Here is an 18546-nt window from a genome sequence, read left to right as displayed (position 1 = left end):
CTTGAACTTTGCAAAGACTACTATTTATGGCTAATCTGTTTACAAAATCCAAAAAAGTTTTTCATTTGACAAAATTACTTGAACAACCATTACTTAAAGAGAAAATTATAATTTATAGTTGATGCAATTCACATTAAGAAAAGGTGTGTAGCTGTGGAAAACCAAAAAATAAATAATTGCATTCTTGAGAGCAGTGGCATTTCTCTTCTATCCTCTAAGTATGTGCTGAGACATTTAGATCTTAGTATCAGGGTTTATTCCTCTTTGATTTGGTTATCCAGAAAATATTGCATTCCTAAAAACAAACAGTATTTAACCATCACAATGTGTCATCTAAATTTCCAAAGCCACTGAAGTGTGATTAGAGTAAAAATACGGGATAGAAATCACTTCCAGTTTTGCAATGTGAGTGCATATAAAGTCCTGCATATGAGACAGAAAAATGTTATAACTTCACAAACACTGGCATGTAGATAAAGTGGCTGGCTCAGAAGCCAAAGACACCGAGATTTTTCACTGAGATTCAAGCATGGTATTTGAGAATACGGAGAGCTACAGGATTTTTCTCTTGTTTTGATGCCCTCTGCTCTTATTTTTTGCAGCAATTAGAAACACTTGACTTGAGGAGTCCTCTGCTCCTGCAGGTCTTTAAAGGCATTTGGAATTACACAGAATGGATTGTTGGAAGGGAGCACAGTAGGTCATCTGGTCCAGCCTGACTGTTTAAGTAGTATCATCCCAGGGCACAAGGCACAGATTTGCATCCAGATGGCTGCTGAGCATCTCCAGTGAGGAGACTCCGCACTCTCTCTGGGCAATGTGCTCCAGTGTTTAGTCACTCGCACAGTAAATTCTTCCTCATGCTCAAGTGGAACTTCTCGTTCACCAGTTTCTGCCTGTTGCCTCTCGTCCTGTTGCTTGGCACCACTGAGGAGAGCCTGGCTCTGTCCGCTTGCCACCCTCCGTTCAGACATTCATGGTCAATAATGAGGTCCCATCTCAGCCGTCCCTTCTCGAAAAGAAGCAGAGTGTGGGCTGGTTTTGGTCAGTACACGGGCTGGGCTGCGCCGCCAGTGCGGGGCGCGGGGGGCCCTGTGCGGGGCGCCGGTCATGTGGGGTCAGGGGGCCGGGGCCAGGAGGGGCCAGGAGGGGCCAGGAGGGGCGGGACGGGACGGGGCGGGACGGGGCGGGACGGGACGGGACGGGGCGGGGCGGGACGGGGCGGGACGGGACGGGGCGGGACGGGGCGGGGCGGGACGGGGGGCGCGGCCCGGTCAGGGGGGCCCGGTCAGGGGGCCGGGGCCGGGGCCAGGCGGGGCGGGACGGGACGGGGGGCGCGGGTGCGGCGGCTCCAATGGCCGCGGGCGGGCGGGGCGCGGCCGCCATTGCCCCGTCCCCCCTCGCTGGCCGCCGCCGGCCATGCTGGGGCTCCGCCGCGCCTTCGCTGCGCTGCTGCCGCTGCCGAGGGCAGGGTCGCCGCCCGCCGCCGCCATGTCCACGCTGCTGATCAGCCAGGAGCGCTACGCGTGGCTGCGGGAGCTGGGGCTGCAGGAGGAGAACCCGGGCGTGTACAACGGGCGCTGGGGCGGCCGCGGGCAGGTGCGGGGGGCGCGGGGGCGGGAGGGCCGCGGGGGTCGCGCCCCGTCCGCCGGGCCAAGGGGCCCTGCCGCTCACCGCTCCCGTCCTGCTCTAGGTGGTGACCACGTACTGCCCCGCCAACAACGAGCCCATCGCCAGCGTCCGGCAGGTGAGCGCGGCCGGGGCGGGAGGGGCTCCGCGGGCCCAGCGAGGCGTCCTGAGGCGCTGGGTTGGGCGCTGGAGCTGCCCGCGGCCCGGATGGCGAAGGGCACGAAGCTCCCGATACCACCTCAGGCTCTGGGGGATGTTGTGGGCAGGGCGGCCGCTGGGGCTCGTCGCAGCCAGGGCCTGCTGCTGGCAATATGCCTGCGGCTTTCCTGGGAAGAAAATCAGTCTGTTTGCCTTCTTTTTTTTATTTTTTTTTTTGTTTTGTTTTTTTACTTCTTGTCTATCCAGCCCTCCGGCTTACACTCTTGCAGGGAAGAGCAAGGGCCCCTCCCTTCTCTCTCCCAGCGTAGGGGAGTTGCAGAATAGGGGCAGATTGTGCCTATTTTAGAAAGGATGAGTGGCCTGGGAGGAAGTAGGAAAGAGAGCAACGTAGTAAATTTGTGAGGTTTCTAGTGTAAGAATAGCACAGTTGTATTAACCTACTCCTTTTGTGTATTTGCTGTCAGCTAGCTCTTGATGCCCATTGAGGCTGATGGAGTAGACATATTTACATGTATGTATGTCTATAAACATATGCAAGACCATTATTCTATACAGAGTTTAACACCTGAATGAAAATTTCTGCTCGTGTTTTGCATGGTTTTTTTTGGTTTTTTTTTTTTTTCTTTAACTTAGGCAGCATGTGTGCTTCTTATTGACAGTGGGAAGCTTGACAACTTGCCATATTGGGACCAAACTGTGTCAGGATACAAGCAGCATCCTGTAAAAGTGGTATTCTGTAGTGCAAGTACTTTCTGTAAAAACGACTTGAGTTGGATGCAGAGGCTTTTTTTGTTACATTTCTTTTAGGTGTTTGATTTTCCTAACTTTGATGTGCTTCTTCATGTAGGGTAATTTGGAGGATTATGAAGAAACAGTAAAGAAGGCTAAAGAGGCATGGAAGGTCTGGGCTGATGTAAGTTAATGGAGACCTCTCTTTTATTACAGATCTCTGGCAGAGACAGGCTATTAAATTGCCCCATAAGATGGAGGTATAAAAATGTGTTCATACTGTGTATGGTGCACAGTAAAAACAAAAATCTGCAATGGAGGCCTCAAGAAATACACCCAGATAATTTGTTACTTTTGTTTGTTTGTTGTGATACCATTGGGGTACAAAGATGAGGACACTGACTTGTGGGATATGTTTACTTTGGAAACCCTGGCAGGTTAACCAGTGCTTGTGCCTCTAAGCTGTTGCCAACAGGTCTGGTGAGGCTCAGAAACCTTGTAGCAAGTAAACTACTCCTGTGCATGTTTCACTTCCCGTCACCGCTTGTTTTCTTCTGGGATAACTTCATGGAGTATTTGGATGTATAGGGGTGTGAAGAAGACTGCTAGTTATAAACATGGGGGGTTTTTTGTTCACCCACCATCTCAGCGTGTCACAGAACAACTGTGTTGTTCAAAAGCATTAGTGTTGTGTATAGTAGCTAAGCTATTTTTCCTTAGGAAGCTGTAGTTCCCTGTGCAGCTATACCAGCTGTGTCCAGCCAGCACCCATTGAGTTGATGGCTGTGCCAGGCTTGGTTCTTACAGCTACCTGTTGTTTCTTTGGTAGAACCTGAAACCTGGATTTCAAAAGGTGATGTGCACTCTATGTTTTAGCCAGCAAAGTAGTTTACCTTATATGAAGACAACAAAGTTTAGGATGAACAAGTCAGCTTCTTCAGGATATGTTAGTACGTGTTCTTTTGTTATGACTTATGAGTATAGTGTTGGTGATTTGTAACATGTTTGGAAATAATATGAAAGCAGTCCAACAGATAAAGAATCAGCACATCAAATATTTCTTAAAGACTTTTTCGTAAAGCTATTTGTTATTAATTTGAGAATTTTGTTGTTTGTAATGAGCTTACTTGAAAGATATTGCCTGTAAAGAAATATGCTTGCATGGTTTATGCATTTCTCCTCAGTCTTGTTTTTACAGAGAACTGCTGTTTTAAACCTGTAAATCCTGTTTCATATGGTTTGCAAATTAATATTGACTGTTCATTATTTTTCACCATGCTGATACTGCATTAAAAAAATGCATCAAGAGTTGGTGTATGAGCTTAATATTTTCATGATTGAAGTTTCTATGTGTCTTAATTTCTGCCAATAAAGCAGAAGTTATATTGGAAGAAAGCTTGAAAATGTGGTATTATAAGTACACTTCAAGGCTCAGAAACCAGTAAGTGCACTTTTATGAAAAATGTTTTTTTTCTTGAGGTGCAGCTGATTGGTTGCATTGCAGGTGATGTAGTTGAACAGAAGTAACAGAATTAACAACCTGAATGCTTCTGGCAATATTCAGTGGAACTGAAGTTTTGAACAGACAAAATGTTTGCGGTATTATCAGTCTCTGAGGCAGGAAACATTTTCTTGTAAAGCACTGCACATGATAAAAATGAGTAAGTAGCAGTGTCTTGAGAAGATAAACAAAAAAGCACAGCTATCAATCATTGATTTCTACAAGGACAGAAAACTACCAGTTTATAATACAGCAGGAGTTTCAATGTCAACTAGATTCTTCTGTTTTGTTTTGACTAGATCCCTGCACCTAAACGTGGAGAAATAGTGCGACAGATTGGTGATGCCCTGAGACAAAAAATCAAAGTTCTAGGAAGTTTGGTAAGGTATTTTCAGAAGTAGCTTACATTTATTTGGGGCGGAGAGTGTGGAGTAAGGTGTGTCAGAACTGTTTCTCTTTTTTTTTTAGTAATGACAGTTTTATCTGTAATACTAACCTTAGTAATTGTTAAATAATTGTTGATAGTTCTGTTACTTTGTCTAATTAAGTTTTAATTTTAAAAAGGAAAAAAAAGGTCTTATGGCATAGAAGCGGCATGGAGGTGTATCAGGCAAGAGTTTGGTTACTTGTTAAGAAAAGGTTCTTCACCCAGAGAGTGTTTGGGCACTGAGTAGGCTCTGTGGGGCAGTGGCCACAGCACCAGCCTGACAGAGTTCAAGAGGCATTTGGGCAATGCTCTCAGGCATATGGTGTGATTCCTCAGGATAATGCTAGGCAAGGAGATGGACTTGATGATCCCTGTGTGTCCCTTTGAGCTGGGGATATTCTATGATTCTGTGAAATGACAATTTATAATAGGCAAAGGAATTTTATTACAGACCTCTCTGGTATGAGTTGTACAACTGTTGCCCTGCTATTTTCTGTCCTGTCTGTCAGACAGGGAACTTTCTAATACAAGAAGTGTCCTGAAAAAGACCTTCTTCCAATACAGAGCTTTTAACCTTGAGCTCTTTCTGGTGATCTTCAGGATTTTGCCAAGTGACATGTGGAAATACTAGGCTTCAGAAGTTGAGATGGTCTTAATGAGATGATCTTGCAGTGCCATGCAAGACATAAAGGCTGAAGGACCACTCCTTTAAAACTCTTGCTAATTGCTAGGGAAGAAAAGGAGACAAGTGGGGAACTTCCACTTTCTTTTTACAAGACTTGGCTGTCTGTGCTGCTGTTCAGAAACAGCTGTGAGTGAATGACACCATGTGTAGTCAATCTCATATTGTTAACCTTCAAAACTTTGTTCTGCTGTTACCCTTGATGTTGTCTCTTCAGCACAGTTTTTGTGATGGAATTTTTTGTGGAGGGAGTGCTAAGGTACTCTTGTATTCAAAAGCAGTAGAGCTTCCCTGATGAGTGTGGACAGACAGAAGTTTGTCCTATATTCTTTGACCAAAACTTAGTTTCTTGCCACATTTTCTTAGTTTTCCCAAACAGATAATATGTCTGTTCAGGTCTGCTAGGATTGAGGATGAGTTTTGTGGTGAAAGTAGTGCAGTAGGTGTTCAGTTTTTAGGACTTTGCCCGGCTTTAGGATATGTAGAAATGACCTATATAGAAACTCATCTTTCTCATTTGCTGTAGGAAATTTACAGCCTCACCTTGCCATGCCCTGGTGGAGTATCCAGGTATTTCTGCTGCACTTCTAAACCCACTGCTGCCTTTCTTAGTAAAATGTTGGATGCTGCTCTGTTTTTGGTCACAGATAGGGTCTGTTCCTTCTGTCTTGAGATGACCACAGGCAGTTTAGAAAAACAGTTAGTCATCTTTATGTTAACTTTCACATGGAGAGAAAAATCCTGTGGAAATTCTTTGATCCTGATTCCTCATTTAAGAGCCTTTTAAAAGTACAATCATCAGTGTAAAGTGGTAGGTAATATCTTGCATGAAGGCCACACCTAGCTGTCAGAGCATGGCTACAGGACTGAGTGCAGCTAAGTAGGTGATTTCTCAGTTCCTAAATTTTTTTCAAAATTTCTCACTTTTGGAAGAATACATCTTCAAATACTGGCTTATTCTGACTGATATATTTCAGTTGAGTAAATCTACTTATTTTCAAGAGAAGGATGTAGTTTAAGACTACAACTTCAACTTTTGAAAAAAAAATGATAAATTGATCCTAAACATCCCAGGCTGCTAAAATACTAAACATGTATAAGCATTTTCAGAAGTGTCTGCAAATGAAATCTCTCAAATTTGCTTTGAGATGTTGTAAAATGAGTGGGTTTATTATGCAAATGTAAGTAGCTGTTTGTTTTTTTTTTTGTTGGAGCAGAGTAATCTCTCTTTTCCAACTTGTTCCTTGCCTGGTCTGCAATGTAGGCAAGCCTGCTAATGTAAATCCAAGTTTTTGTTCATCCTCATTAGTGTTGGACACACTTTTCAGTAGGTTTTTGGGGTTTTTTTTCCTCCATTAGTTTCCTTTTCCTAATTTCTTCATGTTGTATTGGGTTATGACTCTTGTCCAGTTGTCTAGTGTGTTGTTTCTTTAAGTTCTGAGTAACTGGGGAGAAGGTGAACTTCTAATGAAAAGGTGTGTGTTAAAATCTTACAGTGAGTAGATACACCTGATGTTAGGGGAACACAAAATATATTTGAGATCCGAGGGAATTGTGTAAAAGAGTTTGTCTTACTCTGAATTTTTTCAGGTCTCTTTGGAAATGGGAAAGATTTATGTCGAGGGTGTTGGGGAAGTGCAGGAGTATGTTGATGTCTGTGACTATGCTGTTGGTTTGTCCCGAATGATTGGTGGTCCTATTTTGCCTTCAGAAAGTAAGTATGCGGGGTTTTTTGTTTGTTCGTTTGTTTGTTTTTTTTGGTGGAGTTTTTTTGTTTGTTATTTGTTTGTTGTTTTTTTTTTTACTTTAAAGAAATGAAGATGTGGAGGCGTAACTTAAATATAAGGTCTTGTACAGCAAGATCTCTGTTCTGTGTGTTATTTAGGGAGCTTTAGGAATAGATGTGGTGGGCAGTAGTGCCAGCTATTGAAGTACCTAATGAAGTGACAGATAAGCAGGTTAGTCCATCCATTTTCTCTGTTCTTTGAAGCAGTAGGTTCTCTTTGATTTTTTTAATTGATGGAAAGTGGTAAAGGAACATATATAAAAAGTTCAGAAATGTACTTAGAAATGAGAGACCTCTTTGTCAGTTATTGATTACACAAGTCATCGTTATGTTTACTGAATAGCTAAAATCATAAAACTCTTTGTTGTCAGATCATTAGCTTTTTGTACAATCTAGCTTGTCTTGATGTAGGTATGCTGCAGAGTACAAATAATGCAACTCTTTGTAAAATAATGCTGTGGTGGACTGAAGAGTCATGCTAGGTTTCTTGCTTACATATTTTCCCTTTTTTAAAATGCTCAAACATTAAATGGATGAAAACTGCATTATGTTGTGGCTTTGCTTTCAGGACCTGGCCATGCCCTTATAGAGCAGTGGAATCCCGTTGGGCTAGTAGGAATCATCACAGCCTTCAACTTCCCTGTGGCAGTTTATGGGTGGAACAGTGCGATTGCAATGATCTGTGGAAATGCTTGCCTCTGGTAAGATCTGTCTAGCTCTCCATCCTGCTAACAGTATTTTTAAATTAGGAAGCCATTAACTCAGGCATGAAATTGCTATTGAGTGTCAGGTGTTTCTGGATATTTGATTCTGTCTAATGTTGGTTTAGATTCTCATTATTTTTAGATCTGTTTGTAGTCAGAGCTTTTTTAAATTTTGTGGTAACTGCTTTTTTGAGATACTATGCTACAGATGCATCCAGGACTTAGCCAAATGGCCTGTGAATAAAGAACCCAAGGTGAGGGCTTACAACAGTGGCAGTTAATATTCAGAGTTGGTACAGCTAAGATTAAAAATCTAAATATGTAGCTTTACTTTCTCTCCTGTCTCTTGCTTTGCTTTCATCTACCTCCTTCACTCTAAAGTCTGGCCTAGCCCTTGTCCACATGGATTTCAGTAGAGGTTCTGAATGCTCAGCTGCAGAAGGAAGTGCTTGAGTTCCTGTCTTAATTTGTACCTGAAAACCAGCCTAAACAAAGTGTCCTGTGGATCAGAGACCCTAAAATTTGCTTATTTAAATTATTTGTTATTCTTAAATAATTGAAAAGAATAGGAAGATAAATAATTTCTTTTCTTTCCCTCTAGGAAGGGTGCTCCTACAACATCTCTTGTTAGTGTTGCTGTTACAAAGTGAGTTGTGGTTTCCTTGATCTTTGTCTCAATAAATAGGAGAACTTACTTCTCCAAGGAATAAATTTCATAGTGATATTTCCTTTAGGTTTATTGTTACTTAATATTAGCATTTCAAATACTTATTGTGCATTACCAATAGCACTTATTTTAAAATGCTAAAAAAAAGTAGGCCTGTTAAAATAGGTAATTACTAAGTCTTGTAGATCTAATATTAACTCCTGAGAACAATTATCCCAAACCACTACTACCCCAAAACCCCCAGACAGTTCTAATAGTTCATTCCCTATTTGCACCCATCAGAAATCTCTAATGGTTTTACATCTTTGATTCAAGGATAATTGCCAAAGTCTTGGAGGATAACAAGTTGCCGGGAGCAATCTGCTCTCTTGTTTGTGGTGGAGCAGACATTGGGTACGTGACACTTACTGTGTTTTGTGAACCTTTTTAAAAGGTAAAGAATGTTCTTTGAGGTGCTTCTTATAAAGTTACTCTAGTCTGTAGGAGTTGTACATGCACACGGTGCCATGATTTTTATCAGCTGGTCTGAAACTCTGGCCCTGCACTAAATATAATAGGTATGTCTACTTGCTGTTGTAAGATCAGCTGCAAACAAAAAACTTGTTGGATATTTAATGAAGGGACATGGCTAAGTTTGTATTCCACTTCTGCATATGTTTGCACGCAAAGAATGCAGCTAATATTAGGTTCCCCTTACCATATTCTTGAGAGTTTTGAATGTAAAGGGCATTAGCCTTTTTGATTAGTTGTGGAGGAGAACAACTCCCCTTTTTCATGCTCATGCAGGACTCTGCACATGCTCATAGATGTGTATCTGTGCTTGGAAGCTGTACAATCCAAATCACTTTGTTTGATTTTTGCAATGACGAAATCCCCAGGATAAATATATATTCAAAAATATATTTTGAGTATTTTAAGAGAAAGAAAAACATATGGAAAGCATTAAAACAAGTAATAGATTTACATATTTTCTTATGGATCATAACAATTTGAGCTAATTTTACAATACACATTACACTGAATTTCAGTGTTATTACAGATGATGCTTTTTTGGCCTGAAAAGGTGAATGCAAACAGCCTTGTTCCTCTCTCATGGCTAAGAAGAGGCTTTCCTGTCATTAGCTCAGTCATCTGATGTTTCAAAGAAGTGGCTCTGGCTTTAAGGATCATCCTGGTTGAAGCTCATGTATGTGGAAGGTGCAAGCTGCTTTTCTGTCTGCATGCCTTTTATTGAACAAAGTGCTTTGTGTCCCATTGTACAGGACAGCAATGGCAAGGGATGAGAGGATGGACCTCTTGTCCTTCACTGGCAGCACAAAAGTGGGCAAGCAAGTAGCACTTATGGTTCAGGAGAGATTTGGTGAGTGTGTGGGTTCTTCTCTATTTCTTTCCATGTTTTGTGAAGGAAGCAGTACCCCATAAGATTATAGAGTAACAGTTTGTTTCACCTGTGTTACCTGTTTTTTTTTTCTGGTCTTGGATAAATGGAGGTTTGAAACTGCTTGTAGATAAATATGGCATTTTTCAGTTAGTTCTGTTACAATTCAGATCTTTTTTTCAGGTTATCCACAAATCCGTAGTCCTACAATTAGTCTGGGGAGAGCTGTTGTGGTCTCCATTACTGTTTAATTGTATGGAGGTTATTAGGGTGAGCAACCAGGGCTTATGGTCTTTTGGCAATATGAGTGAGTAGAATGCATGAATGTATTCCCCCCTCACCTTTTACTCATGATAAATACAGTAGAGAAGTGATGATTTTTGAGGTGCTGGGTTTTTTTGCAAATATTTAAAAGTTTCCAGGAAAGAATCTCAGCTGCCGGATTCTAACCTCTTAGTTTATAAACAGCACCTTGCAAACATGTTTATTTTTTGTTTGGGATATTTGAAGTTCATACAAGTGTAAAAAAGCCCCCCAGAAATCAGTACAGATAGCAAATATTCACCCAGATGTAAGTTGTGATTTTTTGTCTCAGATTGTTGATAAATGGTTGCCAGGGAAATTATTGAGCTTAGTTAAATTTTGTGTGCATTTTGATCTTTGTAGGACTTTATTCTTTATTTATGTCATTCTATGTATGCTGGAACTTCTTCCTGTTTTCATCTTTTTCTTTCCACTGTTATTTTTTTTTGCCTATCTTTTTAAACTTCTTTGTTTAATCACAGCCATTACTGCTGTGCAGGTATCTTCACAACATGTGGTAGATGTACTATTTGGTGTAATTTTCTGCTTTGGCTAGAGTTATTAGTTGACTGTGATCTCTAAAATGTTTTGTTTTAGACATATAAAACATAAAAAATATGTTTAATGAAGCTTAGCTCTAGTTAGAGGTGACCTCACTGACTGAGGTGCAGTGAATACATGTGAGCATGGCATAACTTATTTTGTGTTTTTCATTAGGTCGAAGTCTGCTGGAATTGGGAGGAAACAATGCCATTATTGGTAATATGCATTGTAGAATTTTAGTCCCATAGGTGATATTTGGAAGTTAGTATGCACATATTCATAGCTAATTGTCCCTTTTTTCCTGTTTCTTTTGGTTTTTTCACTCCACACTGGGCTTTTTAAAGTACATATAGTTTGCATAGAATAATAGAATGTTGCTGGGTTTTTCTGTTTTTGGTATTGTGAAGGGAGCAGTGTTTTAAGATAAAAGGTCAGAGTTCAAGGTCTTTTAAGTAATCAGTGTTGAAGAGAACAGAGTGAGACAAGCTGTAAGCTTCAGTAATGGGTTATGGACAGTGCTACGCTAAATAAGTTTGATTTTAGGATAGTTTTAGTTGTAGAATCATTAGGGTTGGAAAAGGCCTTTAAGATTGACTTCAATTCTTAACCCGGCACCAGCATATTCACCACTAATCCATGTGCCCAAGTGACACATCCTCATACTTTCTGCATACTTCCAGGGATAGTGACCACCATTTCCCTGGGAAGCCTGTTCGAATGCCTGACTGCACTTTTATACATAATCTCGTGCACACTACACTTCTAGCATTTTAGAGTTTAGATACATATATATAAAGTCTAAGGTACTTATGGTACTTAGAAGAAAAGCATGCAGGTATTTATTTCAGTAGCACTTGTTTCAGGTTTAAGTACTGTCCTAGTTTGAAAGACAGGTATTTGCTAAGAAAGGCAGAAGCCTTCCTCTGAAATGAGGAGTGTGATCCCTCCTCCCTACAAATTATTATGATTTTGGAATTAAGGGAGCTCTCAGGCAAAGGGGGATAGGAATAACAATTCTTTACTAATATATCTCACAAGACAAACAAAAGAAGGAAAAAACCAGCTATGACATTAGCATTAAACAGAACAGTAACTCAGTCCCAATCCCTTTCTGGCTGCAGGCACCTTTTCCCTGAGCTGCAGTTCCCGGTGCTGGGGGCAGGCAGGTCCCGCAGAGCTGCAGGAGGGCTGGGGGTGATGGCAGCGCTGTCCCAGGGGGAGAGAGAGATGGAGAGAGAGCCCTCTGCTCACGGTGTGGGTCCTGGTGCTCAGCAGAGTGCTGGATGGTGGCAGGTTACAGTGAGAAGGCAGCAGGGCAGGGTCTGACAGCAGTGAGGATGGCTCCCAGTGCTGGGATGGCAGGAATGGGGCTGAGGCGGCGATCGTCCTTCTCGTCTGAACTCCACGGGGGAAATGGGGCTGAGCCAGAGCCTTCTGTCTGCTCTTCTGGATGTTTGGATATCGAGGGGTTTCCCTCTTCCCTCTCCTCCCCCCTTCCCCCTGACATTAGGGCCTAATCAACAGGTATCTTAGCATGACAATAGGGAAAATTCCGCAGAGGGGAGAAAAAAGAAAAAAAACAACCCCCAACAAGTACTGTTAGGGTATGATCCAGTTCCTAGACAAACAACATAAAAACTATAAAGATGAGCAACACAGTGAAAACAATATATAAGCTCAATAAATACCTAAATTGCAGTCCTGTTGTGCTGTTGCCTTTTATTTCACCTTTCTCATATTCTGGACCAATGTGGTTATTTACATATAAATACTCTTTTGAAGTACAAATATGATACTGCATCATCTACTCTTTTGAAAATCACATTTGAGCAGGTCCTTCTTTTTACCAATGCGACTTTGTAGCCAGTAGTATAAACTCATTTTATGCTTTGAAAAAGTGTTTTTTTTTAAATGTTAAAGTCCTGCTTTTTCTGGAATTGGTTGGACTTTGTCCCAAACATAATAATAGTTTTGGATGCTTAAGAGACTTTAATGGGACTGAGTGATACTTTAGGGATTCTTTGAGCTTTGTAAAACTTCTCAATGTCTTCTAGCCAGATGAATTTGTTCAGCTCATTGTACGTTTTATATTACTGTACACCTGTGTGTTTTGGCTATGCTTTTTGCAAGGCCACATGGATACACTTTACGACTGCTACTTTATACTGATAAACATCTCAGTGAGAGATGGACAAGGTGGAGAAATGGCAGGAAATTCCTTGTTTCTTGAATTAAAAGGAACCTGAAATTGTTTGCAAGCTCTCTTGCAAAGGCTCTCTTCAGTAGTTCAAACCTGTAACTCTGTCCAATTGCGCATGTCTAATTCCAGCTGCAGAGAAATAGCAGGATTTTAAGGTGTTGCTTTGTATCTTACCATGCTGTGCTAGTGCAGCTGTTCCTAATGATTCTTGACCAATGTGTCAGTTTCCAATATTGTTTAGCATCTTCAGTCATGTGAACTGCTTGTTTACTTCAGTAACATACTCATGTTCTATTTTTTTTTTAAAGTGTTTGAAGATGCAGATCTGAACCTAGTCATCCCATCTGCTCTATTTGCTGCTGTGGGGACAGCAGGTCAGAGGTGCACAACTGCTAGAAGGCTGGTGAGTAAATGTGTATTTTCTGTTTTGGGTTGCTCTGAATTCTAACTTAATTCCAAATTGGCTCAGAAAATGCCTAACAATTCCTAATACTGTGAAGAGCAACAGATAATATTTAGAACACATATTTATTTTGTCAAACTAAGTATGGTAGGAAAATAAGAACATAGTTTCATTCTAGTGTAATTCTAGCTATAAACAGTTTCTTTGCATATATTTCTAAATATGCTATAAGTAAGGAAAACAGTACTTGGCAAAGTTCCATATTTCTGTTCTTATTGCCAGAGCTTTACTTAGGACTGCTACAAATTTTGGTGCAGTGTTTATATTGCAGCAAAGCAAGAGGGTGTGTGTTACCTACTTTGTTATTAATTCTTAACCAATAATTTTCAACAAGTTTAACAGTGTTATAGTGTCAACCAGTGTCTGTATAGTCTTGTCAGAGTTGGGTTGATTCAATAAATATTAGGCAAAATGGATGTGGGTTAATCGATTTGGGTGTATTGGATGGGCAGTGATTCCTCACACTGTAGCAATAACATTTCTTGAGTGTTTATTCTAGAACACTAAACTGAAATGTTTACAAAACACATTGATAACACTAATCTGAGATGGGGTAAAATTAAAACAGATTTTTGTTTCTTGGCTTGTTTTAAATCTTTATTATGAAGGTTTTACATCTTCATTTTGATGTTGGTGCTGTTTCAGAGGCCTTGACCTCTGTCTTTTTTTAATTTTGGGATTTGCTGAATATGAACAACACTATTTCCATTCTTCATTCAGCTCCTTTCCAAGTGCAGTAGTACTTCAGGAGCAGTTGCATAGGCTGCGCTGTCTTACAACTTTCTTATCACATTTTAGTTTCTCCATGAAAGCATCCATGATGAGGTGGTGGCAAAGCTTGCCAAGGCCTATGCCCAGGTCCGCATTGGTGATCCATGGGATTGTAAGTAGCTATTTCCAACTCATGGGTTTAGGAAACAAGTTGCTATTGGTTTCTTTCTGTTTAAATTCTGAAGCAATTATAGATCCAAAGTATCTAATTTTAGAAATTTACCAGGGGGTGGAAATAGCTGGTTTTATTTAGAATACAAACTCTGAAAGGAAGATGAAGAATCTGGCTAATACTGGTCATCCTGGACAGATTAAACAGTTAGTTCCAAGATGTTGTGATAAGAATATTTGCAAACAGTTTTTATGAAAGTATGCTTCTGAATATTTTTTTTAGCTGATACCCTGTATGGGCCTCTTCATACCAAAGAAGCTGTGAAAATGTTCCTTGATGCAGTAGAACAAGCAAAACAACAAGGTGGCTCTGTGGTCTGTGGTGGAAAGGTGACTTAACTTTTATTTTCCCTGCTACAGTTTGTGCTCTAGGAAAAAAATACAGTGGCTTAGCTCAAGCTTGTACCTCAGCTTGTCCTGTCAGCCACTACAGGATGTTAGTTTAGTCAGTGTGAGAATGTTTGAATTGGAATCCTGTCTTCGGGGTAAAGGCAGTTCTGCTTGGAAGCTGTTCTTACACCACTCCCCAGCTGCCAGTGATAGTGAAAATAAAAACAGCAATGTAAGTGGTAAATGTCAAACACGAAACAAAGGAAAATTGCAGTTCTGTTCCTCACAATATCTAACTTGAGGAAATATCGGAGATTCAAGACAACCACTTGTACATCTTCATCATACCGGCTGTTTAATTCTCATTGACTTGTTGTTCTGGGACTTCTTGTCTTTCATTGGCAACTTCTTTATACCTTTAAAATTCTAAGTAGCTTACAAGTAGGAGAAAGGAGGTTTCAGCTGCTAGGCTGTACAATTCGATTATGTCCTTAGTGGACATAAGTTATGCTTCTATATTTTAAATGCTTAAATAAGTAAAATTTAAGTTACTCAGACTACCTGGCCTTCCATTTCTCAACTGTCCTGTCAGACCATGAAGGATTCCTTTCATATACTAATACTAAACTGCATGTTGATTGGAATGTAATGGTTATTTTATATTATTATTTTGAAGGTTATAAATCGCCCTGGAAATTATGTTGAACCAACGATTGTGACTGGCCTTCCTCATAATGCACCCATTGTCCACACTGAGACATTTGCCCCCATATTGTATGTGCTGAAATTTAAGGTAAAATAACAGTGGGGAAACAGGTGTCAAGGATGGTAACAGTAGAGTCATGAGGGAAATCTCAGATATGTGTCACATCCATGCAGTTGTCCCAGTGCTTCAAGAAGTGTTCTTCTCTTGTTTTGCACTGAGAGATAGCCACTGTTCTCACTGTGTAGCTGCATTTACGTGAAAAATGGTGGAGGTAGGGTGAGAATCTGTACAGGAATGGATTTCTGCTGTTTGTGTTCATTGTTGATATGTTCATACCTGTGCAAAAGCAGACTGTGTTTAGTGCAGCAGTGGAGGTATTGCTGACGTGATACATTTATATTTGTCCAGTGCCATTCTGTACATTTGCATTATGGCTATGGTATGTTGGGTTTTTTCTCACAGAACTTCTTTGTAACTGCTTTGGGTAGTCAGCTTAACCATTGACACATGCTTCTTCTAGGAGGAAGAGGAGGTTTTTACCTGGAATAATGAAGTAAAACAAGGTCTTTCCAGCAGTATCTTTACCAAGGATTTGGGAAGGATTTTCCGCTGGCTTGGGTATAATTTAAAATATTTTTATACTTTTGTAAGGTACATAAGATCAGTCTTTCATGTCTTTTGTAAACCTATGCATAGTGCTAGCTGAGCATTTTACAGCCCTCATTTTAGGGAGGCAGCCTTTCCTGATCCTAAGGAGGAATTGTGCCTTATCTTTGTTTGTAGGCCAAAGGGATCTGACTGTGGAATTGTGAATGTTAACATCCCAACCAGTGGAGCTGAGATTGGAGGTGCTTTTGGTATGTTACTTGTGCTTCTTCAAGGTTTTAATCAGTCCATTTAAATGACTAAATGTGAATAAATCAGTGAAGTTAATTTTGAATAATACTGCTTTAGCAGAAAACAGATATTGACTGGTGGTAGTTAATTTTTTAAAAATACCTGTATTTGATTTCTAAAAATTCCATGTTATTTCCTTCTCCTCTCCTCCTTCAAAGGAATGTAACTCAGAGATATATTCTGGAGGTGTTTAAAGGTATGGCCAGACAGAAAGCTGTGTAGAAGTTTTAATTAAAACAATCTTGAGCAATTTTGTGTATATTGGCATGATGTGTACAGCATGTAGTATTTTTGTAAGAAAATAAAATAAATAAAATTTTTTGCCTTTCTTTATCTTCTTTGTATATACTTAAGGAAGCGAGGAGGTGGAAGAAGAAGCATTAACCTTACAATTTAAACAGTACAAGAAATGAGCTCATTCTTGTACTCTTGTCTTGTGTTAAGACAAAATGTTCTTAAAACAAGTTCCTCTGGTGCCACTGTGATGAGACTTTGAACTCCAAGCAGATATTTCTTTTGCATCAAGCATGAGGGGAGAACTAGTGGTGTGTGTTGTGTGGGGTGGTAATTTAGTTCAGATACAGGACAAGGGAAGGGAATAGTTTTTCCAGTGTATCTTTGCAAAAATGTTTTACCTCCTGGAATTAGTCCAGGTTCCCATATTCAAAAATAAGTTTTAATTTATAATGTTTTTGCTACAGGTGGTGAAAAGCACACTGGTGGGGGAAGAGAATCTGGAAGTGATTCATGGAAACTTTATATGAGACGGTCTACTTGGTAAGACAGACCAAATAAGTTTAAATTACAGATGAACTTCCAAAAGTTCAAAATATATAAGTCTTTGACTACAAGGCTACTGCCTTTACTGAGTGTGAAGTAACCATCTATAAATGTAATTGCATTTTCTTCATATTTGTAGTACAAGAAGATTTGAAAGGTTTTTATAAAGACATTTTCTTAACTTTCCAAAGGAAAAAAAATAGGTGGTTTTGGGTTTTTTTCCCCCACTTTTGATTGGTTTTAAACTCATCTGAAAAGCTACTGAAACTTGTCAGGAAATACACTGAGTGGCAACCACAGTGAGGGGACCATGACAGCACCATTATTGCCTCCAGTAGGTGATTCAGCTGTATATTGGTTATCTATCCACAAATCTCCTGACAGCCCATAGTGGATGACCATTAGGATCCTGTGCTGACTTCCATAGCCTTTACTTGTGCTATCTTTGCTTTCCGTGCTAGGACTTAATATGAGAAATCCCACCTTGATTTTTCTGTATGGGTATTCTCCTAGTAAGAGATTAAATAGATAAAAGAGAAGTAAGATTCTCCATAAAGGAAGAGATAATGGAAAATGTGGTCTTTTCCTGTACATGGTTACTATATTAAAAATTGGAGTAGAGTTAGTTCATAATTTTAAGTAGGCAAACTGCTGTAGAGAAGTCTTTTGTTTAGATGTGACAGGAATCAGAAGCTTGTACATAGGAAGCAGACTGCATAATCTGTTTTAGTGATCAAGTCTGGTCTCTAAATTCTTGTTTCTCTTTCAGTACAATCAACTACAGCAAAGATTTGCCCTTGGCTCAAGGAATCAAGTTTCAGTAACAACCTTACGAATGGATATGCTATGAACCGTCCTAGCATTTTAGAATCAAGCAGCTCCTAAGCATCTTGGGGATAAAAATTAATTCTATGAAACCAGTTCTGTCCGAAAATCAGCTACTCTTAAATTGCTTCACTTTCTATGTATGTATTTACTAATTTAGTCTTCAAATAAGAAGTCTGTGGCCTTTGGGAAGAAGGGAGGGTGACTAAAACTAACTGCCTTGGATTCAGGTGGATGAGATAACATGTTGCCTTAACAACGTATTTCAATACCAACACTGCCCCTACCCCTTCCCCACCTTTTGCTGGTATTTCCAGCAGTGTCTGTGTTTCAAACTGTGTGCCAAGTTTCCTACAGGTAACTGGTGCTGTGGGGGAAATTTGGGCTGTAGTACAGGGCTGTCTTTCAATGAATAAATAAAGGTACATTTTGTGAAATATCTTGGGCTTATAATTTGTTTTATTCACTGTTTCTGAGCAGGAATATTCAGTGGACTATTCATTTTCACACACTGAGCTAGCTGTGAGAAGAATCATTGTTCTGAAAGCACTGCTTTAGTTTTCCTGCCTCACCTTCAGAAAGGAGACTTTCAGCGCACATGTTGGGAGATAGAGGTCTACAGTGGTTTCTTGGAATCTCCTTTTAATACTTGAAGGGGTTACAGCCAATCCAGCTTGTCACAGCTTCTTGTGATACCCAACCACCAGACTGGCAGGAGATGAGAACTGGAGATGCAGTTAGAGTGAATACTTTTCTAGGGAAAAGTATATTGTTCACTTATGTTTCACCTCAAATGAGAGTTTATTTTGGCCACTGGAGACTACAGGCAACAACAGCTCATTTAAGAGCCCTGCTCAGGACTCAAGATGAGAAAAGATACAGTGCTACTAGACTG

The 18546-nt window shown here is 40.2% G+C and overlaps 1 protein-coding gene across 2 annotated transcripts; it reads left to right on the top strand.

Annotated features, from left to right (window-relative positions):
- The first annotated feature begins 1405 nt into the window (after positions 1-1405).
- Positions 1406-18090, top strand: ALDH7A1 (aldehyde dehydrogenase 7 family member A1). Of its 2 annotated transcripts, XM_062513092.1 has the most exons (18): positions 1406-1599; positions 1694-1747; positions 2636-2701; positions 4318-4398; positions 6718-6841; positions 7482-7614; positions 8219-8263; positions 8600-8677; positions 9547-9644; positions 10683-10724; positions 13017-13111; positions 13970-14054; positions 14337-14443; positions 15120-15236; positions 15670-15767; positions 15933-16006; positions 16748-16823; positions 17596-18090. In XM_062513092.1, exons 1-18 carry the CDS (start codon positions 1420-1422, stop codon positions 17648-17650), a joined length of 1608 nt encoding a protein of 535 aa, XP_062369076.1. In that variant the 5' UTR covers positions 1406-1419; the 3' UTR covers positions 17651-18090. The 2 variants fall into 2 exon arrangements, with proteins under 2 accessions (XP_062369076.1, XP_062369078.1); XM_062513094.1 differs by lacking the exons at positions 13970-14054; positions 14337-14443.
- Positions 18091-18546: the final 456 nt, after the last annotated feature.

Source organism: Cinclus cinclus, chromosome Z, assembly GCF_963662255.1.
Source record: "Cinclus cinclus chromosome Z, bCinCin1.1, whole genome shotgun sequence".
NCBI lineage: Eukaryota > Metazoa > Chordata > Aves > Passeriformes > Cinclidae > Cinclus > Cinclus cinclus.
This window is presented reverse-complemented; position numbering and strand designations above follow the sequence as displayed.

Bases quoted from the DNA above. Each gene is read 5' to 3' on its own strand.
- ALDH7A1 (XM_062513092.1), top strand. From the start codon at position 1,420: ATGCTGGGGCTCCGCCGCGCCTTCGCTGCGCTGCTGCCGCTGCCGAGG. The intron at 1,600-1,693 runs GTGCGGGGGGCG...GTCCTGCTCTAG, and splicing joins GCTGGGGCGGCCGCGGGCAG to GTGGTGACCACGTACTGCCC. The intron at 15,237-15,669 runs GTAAAATAACAG...TGCTTCTTCTAG, and splicing joins TGTATGTGCTGAAATTTAAG to GAGGAAGAGGAGGTTTTTAC.